The sequence below is a fragment of the Arabidopsis thaliana genome, chromosome 5 (genome assembly GCF_000001735.4).
Source record: "Arabidopsis thaliana chromosome 5, partial sequence".
Lineage (NCBI taxonomy): Eukaryota > Viridiplantae > Streptophyta > Magnoliopsida > Brassicales > Brassicaceae > Arabidopsis > Arabidopsis thaliana.
In genome coordinates, this window is record NC_003076.8 from 16,022,073 (window position 1) to 16,034,075 (window position 12,003).

A 12,003-nucleotide genomic window follows, 5' to 3' on the forward strand; every position below is an offset into this window, starting at 1 on the left:
AAATTCCAAATTTTCCACATATAATACATGTGTGCTGACCAATTTGGAACTGGTAATAATCATAAACAAAACAAAGAGTACTTTTTGATGATAAAAACCAGAAAGAAAGTAATTCATTAAGAAAAAAAAAGTTTTTAAAAGAAAACCTTATCAACTAAGAAAGAAGAACAAACAATAAAATATCTTAAGAACTAAGACTACATGACATATATGTTATGTAGGTAGAGTAATAAGACAAATTTGCAGACATGATCCATCTTGTGGTTAGGACATAAGTTTCAATGAAGATATCTTTCTCTACAAGATATTATTACTTTTTATGATAAAGTCAATTTTAAATGTTAATTTGAGGATGAGAAGAAATGTTAAGCCTTAAACCTTTATATATCCTTGTCGACAAAGTCGAAAAAAATGGTTTGTAAATAAGTTCATCCTATGTCATTAACATTTATTATTAATTACCAATAAATTACATAGATATTTACCAATATATTTTTATGAAATTACAGGCATCACTTTTTTTGTCATTCTACACAATAATAGTTCTAAATGCATTTCAATAGTTTCAAGAGATAATGATTTTTTACTTAACCAAAAAGGAGGGTAAGCCCCCAATGATTGCCGATCCATATCACATCATTGACACGTATTCTGGGCTATAATAAGGCCCAATAAAAGAATTTTTTTGTGAATCCACTATACAAATCATAAGTTCATGAGAAAATAAACTCATAATTTACAACAAATTTAATACATATAACATCATTTGTAAATGATCAAAATATATCAAAATAGATAGTTTGTATCGTATTTTTAAAAATTTTTACGTGGAACTATGGCCCCAGTTTGATGGACAAAACGTGATAAGATATTCCTTGGCGGAGCAAGTGACCAAAGGAGGAGGTGTCTCGTAGGCATAACTGTAATAGTTGGGACAAGCTTCTTTAAACAACATAGAGTACGTGTTTCTTTTGCACTTTTCCGGCGTTCCATATGCATTCCGGCAACAAAATCTGTCGTTATCAAACGCTAAACATGCACTCTTGCACGCCACAACTCGTCCCTCTTCGTTCAAAACCTTTTAAAAGAGAAAATTGTATTCAAATGAGTATAAGTAGATCTAAGGATTAAATATACACTTATAACGGGTTTCTGTTTATCCCCAACTCTCAATAACTCTAACTATGTTTCATTGTTTGGATCCAATAATAAAGCAAGTCGTAGTTTCCCAAATTGATATTTGATTAAAAGAAAAAAGAAAAAAAGAAGAAGAAGATGCAATTCTCTTTACGTCATATATATGGTTTTGAGCTATTCATCATTTTGATGTAGTGAGTCGAACTACCTATCCATCTACTTTCAGAATGTAATCAGTTTTGAAATTTGAGCATTTTGATCGGACTTTGAAACTAATGATTGAAAAAGAAAATATGTCACCTGTAGTTCTTCAGGACATGTGGTTTTGAGATCTTTATGGCACCCTAAGATGGTGCATTTGGATGATACGGGTTTCGAGTTCACTACGACGGGAAGATTATAACCGTCCACGAGGCTTACATCGTAGAAATTAGGTTTGGATTTGTCGGCTTGTACCGCAATTTGAATAAGTGTTGCCGGAGGTTTTCCGATTAATCCATTACACTCCAGATGTCCATCACAATCACCTAAATTTCGTTGTAATTCAAAATTAGTTTATATGATTCTAACTAATCTTGTGTATTAAACAATATCTTAATCTTCTTTCAAGTCATAAAGATATTAACATTGGGATAAAAAAAAAAGAATCATCACCTTTAATATCTATGAAACCCCATATATTGCATAATAAAGGTATTATTAGAATTACAATTACCTGTTTCACAAGCTTGTTTCGAGTTTGAAGTGAAGTCACAGCCTGTTCTAGCCCAAATGCGACCACTCCAACCCAAAGGAGCATCAATGCGTTTAATACCTCCGCATGGCAGATAAAATCCACCAGAGGCTAGCACCGGATGGCCGGAGTTTGGGGCAACGGCCGGCCAAATCGGAAATGAACATTTATTTTGCACGTAAAACGTTACCTCATGGCTTGTTACTTTGCCTATTTATAGCATCGATTATAGTTATGATAAGATCAAAACTGAGACCAACAAAATGATTTAAAATTAAGGAAGAAAATTACCATATACTATACAACTCGATATTATGAAAAGTTGTAACAAGGAGGTAGACTGGAATTTCATTGGAATTTGGTTGTAACTTGACGTTTCAAAATTGAATGTTATAAGTTAGAGTATTTATAAGTGGCCAGAGAGGTGATTTACTAAAAGAATCATGTCGTTTTCGATCTTAGATTATGCTTTAAGACTGGATTATGGGTAAGTTAAAATTTGATCCTTTAAGACAAGGGAGCTGATGTCGCTTCTGATGGTATTAAAGAACTTTTGACTAGTAAAATGTTCCTTTTACGAAAATCAATGGAACGATGAAAAACAAATGCAAGAATATTGTTTTGGGTAATTGGATTCTTATTGTTGGGGCGTATCAACCAAGTTATTTACTAGAATATGTAACGTTAATATAAGAGACAAGTCTAATTCTAAGGAATATGAGATTTTTCAAAAAGGAATTAAAAAACATATCAAAACGGAAATAGTGTTGGAGTTCATGTAAGCTTATTGAATCTAAAACTAAATTACCAAATTATTGAACCTAAGTATTTCCGTAATGCTCGAATATATGATCAATCAAGGCATTTCGAGAGTTAGATGAGTCTCTTTAAGGTGTTTATTTTACTTTTATATTTGAAAACAGAAATTTATATTTATGAGACATAAAAATTGAAGGACTAATATGATAGAATAAGAAATTAGTAAGAGTATTTATAAGATATAAATACTTGTAAGGACCAAAAAGCAAAAAAAAAAATGATCAAAGTTTAAAGTTTGAAGGTTGTCTTTGGAGAACAAGAAACCTCAAATATGGTTAATTTAGTTCAGGTCGTAATACATTTTTTTTTTGTCTCTCATGGTTATTGTGTTTGATCCGTTTGGATTGTTTGTAATACAATTGATCCTCTTATATTGAATTATTCAGAAAAAAAGTATTAGGACCTGAAGTAAATTAACCTTCAATCATGCAACGAACGGTTTTAACTACTAACTTATAAGAAGAGTGAGAGTCATTACTGTTAAATATATGACTTTATGTAAGACATTAATCTCTAAATTCAGAACGGTTCATGTCATAGACTCCTAGACATTGGCCTTGAGCCACATTTAACATTTATAATGTTGTTATTGGAGTTGGTTGAGTGATAATTGTAGATTAGCTATTTTGATGGGTTTAAATCTCTTCTTATCAAAGTACTATTTTATTATGCTTTTTGATTTCAGCTTGGATTTGAGGTATTTTATTTAAACAAACATAACTAAATAATGGTATATTATACTGCTATTTTGTATGGAGTTGCCAATCAAACCTAATCTTTTCTAAATGACTACACCGGCGGATACGTACATTTACCAAAACAAATTCGAAAATAGGTTTAAATGAAAACAAAGTATAAAATATGTAAAATTAGTTTCTCAATTGAGATAATCATCATAGATAGTACTATATGTTATTGCTACATGGATATTACTATTAAAAAAAAAAAAAAACTATCAACAAATGTTGAAATTTTTACAAATAATGGTTCCAAATAGTATTGGCAATTGTGTTTTATACTGGATTAATGTTATTAAAACATTTTCGAACATTATGAAATTTTCCAACATTTTATAACAAATAGATACTTTATATTATACATATAAATCTTCACCGTGACACACGATACGAGTATTATCCACTAGTAACTTCATTGGGTTTAACACTAATATTAATTGCTATTTAACAATTAAATCAAATCTCCATTTTACCCTCCACATACAGAGCCACTGTTTCAAATTTTGAATCTCTCCTTCATAAAAAAAAAAAAAATTAAACACATTTTTGTTTTTTTCTTCAACAATCTCAATGTCTTCAAAAATCCTCTCTTTCTCTCTCTTTGACCACCTCGAGTCACATCACAGAGCCTTGACCATCAACAACACAACACAAAACCCATAGATTCTTTAAAGGAAACATCTTTCTTCTTTCTCACTTGTCGATCATCTTCTTCTTCTTCAGTTATTATGAGTAAACAAACTCCAAATCTTGAATCTTTACAAGATTGTTCTTCTTCCAATTACAACAATGCCAATGCTAGTCCAGTTTCTGGATCCGCAAGCTTCAAAACTAGCAGTAATGGCTCTGAAGACGTTAGGCTTAACAATAGTATCAGCTTAAGTTTCTGTAGCAGTAACAGTGTAAGCAGTGAAGCTAATCTCGAAAAGACTCAATCTTTCGATGCAAACGAGGCTAATTTCAAAAGGGTCTTTGCTCCTTCGAAGCCGCATAAAGGAAACGATCTTAGATGGGACGCGATTCAGAATGTGAAGTGTAGTAAAAACGAGGATCTGGGTTTAGGGCATTTTAGGTTGTTGAAGAAATTGGGATGTGGAGATATTGGGAGTGTGTATTTAGCTGAGCTCAGAGAGATGGGATGTTTCTTTGCTATGAAAGTGATGGATAAAGGAATGTTGATTGGTAGGAAGAAATTGGTTAGAGCTCAGACTGAGAGAGAGATTTTGGGTTTGTTAGATCATCCTTTCTTGCCTACTCTTTACTCTCATTTCGAGACTGAGAAGTTTTCTTGCCTTTTGATGGAGTTTTGTAGCGGTGGAGATCTTCATATTCTCCGGCAGAAACAGCCCGGAAAACATTTCTCCGAACTAGCCGCCAGGTTAATTTTCTTGTTTTTGAGTTTTGTCTGAAAGTGAAATCGAACTGAACAGAAATGTTTTTGATTGTTCTGTCTAGTGGATCCTCTGTTTTGTCTTTTCATGTGGAAATGTTTTGGTTTTCGTTTGTGATTGAGGGAGATCAATGTGCTTTGATTCTTCTATGTAGCTTTAAGAATCTGGAAAACGTTTTGATCCTCTGTTTTGTCTTTTCATGGTTATGTTTTGGGTTTTGTCTGAGAGTGAAATCACATTGATTTGATTCTTATGTGTAGAAACTTGATCCTCTGTTTTGTCTTTTTTGTTGGCAATGTTTTTGTGTATATGTGAGAGTAAAATCAAATAGCTTTGATTCTTATGTGTTGCTTTAAGAATCTGAAAGACATTGAAACCTTGATCTTGTTGTCTATTTCTTGGTAATGTTTTTGAGTGTGTGTAGAGTGCAAATCAAATTGGTTTGATTGTTTTGAACAGCTTTTAAGAATCTGAAGACATTGAAAATTTTCACATTCTAATAGATCCTCTGTTTTGTCTGTTTCTTATGTTGTTAAAATTGCAGGTTTTATGCTTCTGAAGTACTTCTTGCGCTAGAGTATCTTCATATGATGGGTGTAGTGTACAGAGATTTGAAGCCAGAGAATGTAATGGTGAGAGAAGATGGTCACATTATGCTTTCGGATTTCGATCTTTCGTTGCAGAGTTTCGTGAGTCCTACATTGATTCAATCAACTTCACAACCTTCTTGTCATATAGCTTCGTACTGTATTCAACCTCCTTGCATAGATCCATCCTGCAAATTACCTGTAGCCTGTATCCAACCATCATGCTTCAAGCCTCGGTTCCTCAACAACAAACCACGAAAGGCGAAAACCGAAAAAGCTGGTTCAGATTCACTCCCAATGCTAATAGCTGAGCCAACGGCTGCTCGATCTATGTCATTCGTTGGCACGCATGAGTATTTAGCTCCTGAGATCATAAGAGGAGATGGTCATGGAAGTTCTGTGGATTGGTGGACTTTTGGTATATTTCTCTACGAGTTGTTAACCGGGAAAACGCCATTCAAAGGAAACGGAAACCGCGAAACGCTCTTCAATGTTGTTGGACAACCGCTTAAGTTTCCGGAAGGATCTATAAGCTTTGCAGCTAAAGATTTGATTAGAGGTTTGCTAACTAAAGATCCTAAGAAGAGACTAGGGTTCAAGAAAGGTGCTACAGAGATAAAGCAACATCCTTTCTTCAATAATGTCAATTGGGCTCTAATCAGAAGCACAACCCCACCAGAAATACCGAAACCGATCGATCTTTCGATACTAAATGAAACCCTCAAGTCATCAGTTCAACAACAAGGCAAGCATTCAAAACAATCAGATTCATCATCAGGTCCTTATTTAGATTTTGAGTTCTTCTAGTGAAACTGTTTAGTAATATGTAATTCATTTCCTCCATGAATTTTTTTTACCCTTTTAGGGTTGTTTAAGTTTTTTTTTTTTTTTGCCTCTGTATTAAGCAACAATTTTGCATTTTGCGGTTAGGTTATGGTTTGGTTGATATCCATTTATGTTTATAAGTTTCAAGCGATGCATAGAACACAAATATTTAGGAAAAAAACAAAATCTTTTTAGTCTTTTGTTGCAAGAACCACAAAAAAAATTCATTTTTTTTTTGTGGTGTAATCGAGAAAAGTGAAAATAAGAAAATGCAAACTTTTATCTTGCAGATGATAGACCTATATGTTAGTCCCCACATCAAATTTTTAGCTTTTTTACTTCCATGTTTGGCTTTTAAGCTTTCTTATAAAGACAAAACAAAATCCTTTTCTGCATGAGGGATTCTTTTTGCGCACAAAATTCGACTTTTTCTTATAACAGTTATTCTCTGAATATGCTAAAAACTTTATCCCAGAGAATGTAAGTTTTCTGAAAAGAACACTGAAATGAGACAATACAGAGAAAGAAAATGACTTGTATCACCTTTATGCTATGGTGGTGGCTCATGGTGAAAGAAAAAGCTTTCACTTTAGATAGACTTGTATAAAAGAGGAATCATATAGTTCAACTGAAAATGCAATTATTCGATGCAAATTTGATCAAAGATTTGTAGGAAAAAGTAATTCTCGTTATAACTAGGAGTTATACGATTTCACGTAAAAAAGAAAAGAAGAGAATATGGATAATTCAAAGGAATAAACTGGATTGGCCGATTGAGAAAATGATGATTCAATACAAATTTGATCACGGATTCGATTACTACCCAAAAGAATGAAGAAGATTCAAAGGAAGAAATTGGATTGAAGAACATTAGAATTCAGAAACAATAGTGTATATTAACGATAATAAATTGGACTAAGGAACATAAGAAAAAAAAAGAATTTGTTATGATAAAGCTAAAGTCTTCAACACTGTCAAAACTAAGTAATCTCTATGGAAAATGTCAATATTCAATACAAAATTCGTTCGTTAACTTATAAAAATGCCACTCACTAATTGCATACAATTTCTAGTGAAAAGTATAAAAAATGTTCAAAGTTATAGAAGTTGGACTGGACTAGACTGAAGAACATCAGAGACAAAATGTTTATACGCTCATAAACAAATATAAAAATCCCTAATCTCTATGGAAAATGTCATTATTTTCAACACAAAATTCGATCATATGTAAAAATCTGCCAATCGCTGCAATATATAGTTTACATAGTAAAAAGCATGAATGTCAGAAACAAAATAAGTTTATTCGCATAAAGTCATGAACTCTACAAAATCCTTAAGAATAATCAATGGAAAATATCATATTCATCAATAGAAAATTCGATTATAGAATATGACATTCACTGTAAAAGCATAAATGTTCAAAAGAACAAATTATATAGAGGAACCTGATCATCAGAAACAAAAAATCATTTATTCGCACCAAACTCAAGTTACCAAAGACAATAATAATCCATGGAAACCACAAAAATCCAGAAACCCTAATTAAGAAAAAAAACATAAAACACGATAAGATAATAATGCAGATCAAAACAATCAACCATCATCACAAGATCAATCGAAGAGACTCATCATTCCACCGTCATCTTCTGATTCCTCTTTCTCCTCTTCCTTCTTCTTGGACTCAACCGAGGCAGGCTCAGCGGCTGGAGCAGCACCACCTCCTCCACCAGAAGCAACCGCAACCGCACCACCACCGGAAGATAGAGCCGCCATCTTCTCTCGTCCAACAGCGATAAGCTCAGTCACATCGCGATCTTTGATCAGAGAGAAGAACAGATCTATCTTCTCTTGGTCGATCTCTGCACCAACAGATTCGACGATCTTCTTCAGATCAGCGACGGATGGATTCTCATTGCCACTGAGTTTAGCAAGGAGGTACGCCGCAACAACCTTCATCGTTCTCTCTCTTTTTTTTCTGAAAAAAATGAAAGAAGCAAATCGACTGCGATTAGGGTTTTCGTGAAAAAAAATTCGGTATTTAAGGGGAGATTAGGGTTTTTGCACGTACCAATGAAAAAGTCACGTGGGCTACACGAAATCTTTCCAAAGTTGTTAATGGGCTCATTATATAATTAAAAACTAGCCCATGTATATTATCCCGCAGTCTCATGAATTACAAACTAGCTCATTTCCCTCATTTAATTTAATTATGGGAAGGTCTAACTTTGGATAACATTTTTGCATTAAACTAGATTTTAACCCGCGGTGTACCGCGGGGACAATTTGTTTTTTAAAATTAGTATATATAAAAACTTGTAAACTATATCTATCTATAAAATATTTTTATTTTATAGTTTACAACTGTTATTAAGTAACGTCCTGCCAAACCCGTCCCGCAAAACCCATCCTGCAAAAAAAAACATTTATTTTATTAATGTTGATCTTATTTATGAATCATTGTCTAAATATTTTAGTCGATGCGGGATGTTGAACCCACACATTTTTCGCCAATCGGTTAATATATGTTCATTTTTAAAATTTTGAATCACAAAATATGACGGAATTTTTTTTGAGATTTTTTAAACTATATATTATATAATGATGTTAAATTTTTTGATATATTAAACTTTTTATAAGTTTAAATATTAATAATGTTTTATAAAGTTTAAATATATAAATAATAATATTTTAAAATATATATATTTTTTGCCTTTTAGGTAATGACATAATAACTCTAAAAGTAAAGATTTAGAAGATTTAAATCGTTAATTAAATATTTTCATTTCTAAATAATTAATGCCAATAGCATGACATTGTAAATAAGTTCAAATATAGGATTTATTTATTTAAACAAAAAACTTTGTTTTAAAATATTGTTAACAAATATGTTTATGATAATTTTAAGGGATTAATGTGAAGTTTGTTTGGATTAAATTTGATTGATAATGTGATTGACAATTTACATTAAGAATTTAAAGTAAAATTAATTATTTTAGAAAAAAATTAATGCTAATGGCATTGGGTTGTAAATAAGTCAAACTCTAGGATTTATTTGTTAAAATGACTGCAAAAATGTATATATAGATTAAATGAGACAAAAAGGCCCAAAATGTTAAACCACAAGTGATAACACCACAAATCCAAGTATACAAAAGCCCAAAGTGAGTGATGGAGTTGTACGATCACATAATTTAGTTATTTATATTTTAGAGTATAGATAGAAGAAGCTCTTTGGTGTTTCTCACTAGTGGTCCAATGCAATGAATTAGATTTTTCGTGTTTGAGTCAAGTTTTTGTTTGGAGGTACGTTAAGATATGCTTAATTTTGAATGGGTTGGTGTTAAATCATTATCTTATTTCATTATTACCTAAGTAATTTTGAATGATATGAACTGATTTGGTTGACGAAAATCATAAAACCATTAAATTTAGTCAAATTGATATCATCGTGAAAAGGAGAAGTGGTATCTCAACACCGAGACATTAGCTTGACGATCACTACGTAGCCAAAAAAATTGTAAGTTTGTTCTCAAGCCGATAAATTTGTAGTTCATTACAAGCTTTGCCATTGAAAAATAGAAATTATACTTTAAATTAAGAAAAAATATCTCATCATAACCAAAAGGGAATTTGAGGAAACTCAATAGAGCAATAACACAGTGTACTTAGAAACAAGCAAAACAATCATGTCTCTGATTTAATCGTTAAAAATTGTTGGCAAAGAAAAAAATCTTGCTTACCAAGTAACATCCAATAGGAATTGTATCAAGCTAGCAGCCAATCACAAGACATGGATGTTGCATTTGGATGAGCGTTTAGGAAGAAGAGCAAGAAGATCATTTGTGAGTTGCAACTTGTTCTCGATCTCATCACTAGTGTTCACTTTCACCTCTTCAAGATTCTCCATTTCTCTCAAGAAGCATTTGACTTGGTTCAGTTCCTCAAGTCTTCCTTTATACTCTTGTATCTCAACCACCTTCACCATATTCCCACCATCAATTCCAACCTCACAGTCGCTTATACCGTACAAACCCTCGAGGACTAGAGTTTCTAGCTTTGGAGATTTTTCAATCATATTGCAAAGCAATTGCCAATATTCTTTCTCACTACCCTCAAAATGTAGAGTGGCCAAGTTCTTAAACAATGAATCTCATCAAGATCAAGGCATGCATACATCACCTTCAACACATCAAAGCAACAAAAAAAAGCATCATCAAACAAGACAAAGAAAGAAAGAAAAAGGAAAGAAATTTAGATTGAGAGAGACATACCTCAACAGTAAAACAAGAGAGGTGAAGGATTTGAACATTGGTGATAGAATTCATGATTTTTAAACAGGTGTCGTGTTCATCACCCCATCTCCCAGCCCTTGCGAAAGCAAGATCAAGGCGGGCTTCTAAAAGATCATTGAAGTGATTCTCCGAATTATATAAACAAGTTAGATAATCAGAGTAGTCTAGGTAAACAAGATTTGGTGTGTAGATTGACAAAATGCGAGGAGCCTGAACATCGTTATTGTAGCAAACTGTGAGTTTCTTTATGTTGTGGGCTATATAATGAGGTGCTGTATGAATGTTGAATTCTTCATCTCTATCTTCAATGTAAATGTGATGTATGTATAATTCTTCAAGCTGAGGGCAACCATCCATCATCACATCACATATAGCATGATTTGACAGTGTGGAGGAAGAGACTCTTAAGCAAGGGAAGATCAACGTTCTCCCAAGGAGACCTACCAAGACAAAGCTCTGTTCCTAAAGTGAGCTTGACCAATGTGTTGTTAATGAATACGGTGTCAGGAAGAAGACGTGGTGGCTCGTACATCAAAGGCATGTATATGTAAAGTTCAAGATCCGAAACGCCTTGTTCCAAAGCCTTTGACATCATTCCGGTGGTAAGACACATGCGTTGAACATCATCATCTTCATATGTTAGTGAGAATTTCTTCAAGGAATTGTTGTTGCAACCTGAAAGTGTTTTATCAACGAAATTTCTGAAGCTATTGTGAATTACATAATATTCTTCTTCCGTCTGTCTCTCGGGATAGAGTAAATCTGTGTCGTCTAAATAGAGAGATGCGCAGAGATGATTCATGAGTGGAAAGAGAGTCCTCCATCTTTTGGAGAGGATTGAGGTAGAAGCAGCTCGTTTAGTAGGAAGAAAAGACAAGATATGAGAAAGTAACTCATCTGGAAGAGGGCTGATTGAATCTATGGAACCAGATGATGACAATACTCTTTTCGTCTCCATACGGCAAGAAATGAAGACGGTAACAAGTTAGGGTTCTCAAACTCTCAGGGACCACTTTTTAGGAAAGAAATGGGTAGGAACAACATGTTTCTCTTTTTTTTTTCACCATTCAGCAGTAATTTTTTTTCCAATTTGTAACATGTGGACCCCACAGTATTCCTAATCATTCCTTAGTTTTGGAGGAATCGTAGAAGAAAATAGAGGAACAAACAGGAAAACAAATTAAAAGTACGTGACGTGATTAAACATTTTTTAATTAAAAATTAAATTTATGGAAAATTAGAAAAAAAAAAACGTACGTGATAACGTTTAATATTTAATTTAGAAAATAATTTATTTATTTTTTAATTTTGGTTACTGTTTGTTCTATGTTTTGGTTATCATTTACACTCATTCCTTTTCATTCCTATTTTATCATTTTTATTTTCCTGTTTATTCTTTTTTAATCATATATCTCTTCATTCCTTGTATTCCTTTATAAGTCATCAATCGGACCCTTAGTACCTAAACAAAGATTGTAAATA

The 12,003-nt window shown here is 32.8% G+C and overlaps 4 protein-coding genes across 4 annotated transcripts; 1 reads left to right on the forward strand and 3 right to left on the reverse strand.

Moving 5' to 3' along the window:
• Positions 1-506: 506 nt before the first annotated feature.
• AT5G40020 (Pathogenesis-related thaumatin superfamily protein) lies at positions 507-2,244 on the reverse strand. The gene is made up of 4 exons (NM_123365.4): positions 2,162-2,244; positions 1,853-2,080; positions 1,438-1,664; positions 507-1,078 (listed from the first exon to the last, which is right to left on the reverse strand). Exons 1-4 carry the CDS (start codon positions 2,220-2,222, stop codon positions 824-826), a joined length of 771 nt encoding a protein of 256 aa, NP_198818.1. The 5' UTR covers positions 2,223-2,244; the 3' UTR covers positions 507-823.
• Positions 2,245-3,974: 1,730 nt separating this feature from the next.
• On the forward strand, positions 3,975-6,411 carry AT5G40030 (Protein kinase superfamily protein). Its single transcript, NM_123366.2, has 2 exons — positions 3,975-4,804; positions 5,362-6,411. Exons 1-2 carry the CDS (start codon positions 4,155-4,157, stop codon positions 6,209-6,211), a joined length of 1,500 nt encoding a protein of 499 aa, NP_198819.1. The 5' UTR covers positions 3,975-4,154; the 3' UTR covers positions 6,212-6,411.
• A 1,219-nt stretch (positions 6,412-7,630) lies between these two features.
• On the reverse strand, positions 7,631-8,263 carry AT5G40040 (60S acidic ribosomal protein family). Its single transcript, NM_123367.3, has one exon. It carries the CDS (start codon positions 8,183-8,185, stop codon positions 7,841-7,843), a length of 345 nt encoding a protein of 114 aa, NP_198820.1. The 5' UTR covers positions 8,186-8,263; the 3' UTR covers positions 7,631-7,840.
• Positions 8,264-10,010: 1,747 nt separating this feature from the next.
• AT5G40050 (F-box/FBD-like domains containing protein) lies at positions 10,011-11,479 on the reverse strand (the record flags this gene model as incomplete). Its single annotated transcript, NM_123368.1, has 3 exons — positions 10,011-10,364; positions 10,501-10,860; positions 10,946-11,479. 3 exons carry the CDS (start codon positions 11,477-11,479, stop codon positions 10,011-10,013), a joined length of 1,248 nt encoding a protein of 415 aa, NP_198821.1.
• Positions 11,480-12,003: the final 524 nt, after the last annotated feature.

Coding starts and splice junctions, on each gene's coding strand:
- AT5G40030 (NM_123366.2), top strand. CDS start 4,155: ATGAGTAAACAAACTCCAAATCTTGAATCTTTACAAGATTGTTCTTCT. Junction 4,805..5,361: donor TTCTCCGAACTAGCCGCCAG/GTTAATTTTCTT, acceptor TTAAAATTGCAG/GTTTTATGCTTCTGAAGTAC.
- AT5G40040 (NM_123367.3), bottom strand. CDS start 8,185: ATGAAGGTTGTTGCGGCGTACCTCCTTGCTAAACTCAGTGGCAATGAG.
- AT5G40020 (NM_123365.4), bottom strand. CDS start 2,222: ATGAAATTCCAGTCTACCTCCTTGTTACAACTTTTCATAATATCGAGT. Junction 1,665..1,852: donor GAAACAAGCTTGTGAAACAG/GTAATTGTAATT, acceptor AACGAAATTTAG/GTGATTGTGATGGACATCTG. Junction 1,079..1,437: donor CATGTCCTGAAGAACTACAG/GTGACATATTTT, acceptor CTCTTTTAAAAG/GTTTTGAACGAAGAGGGACG.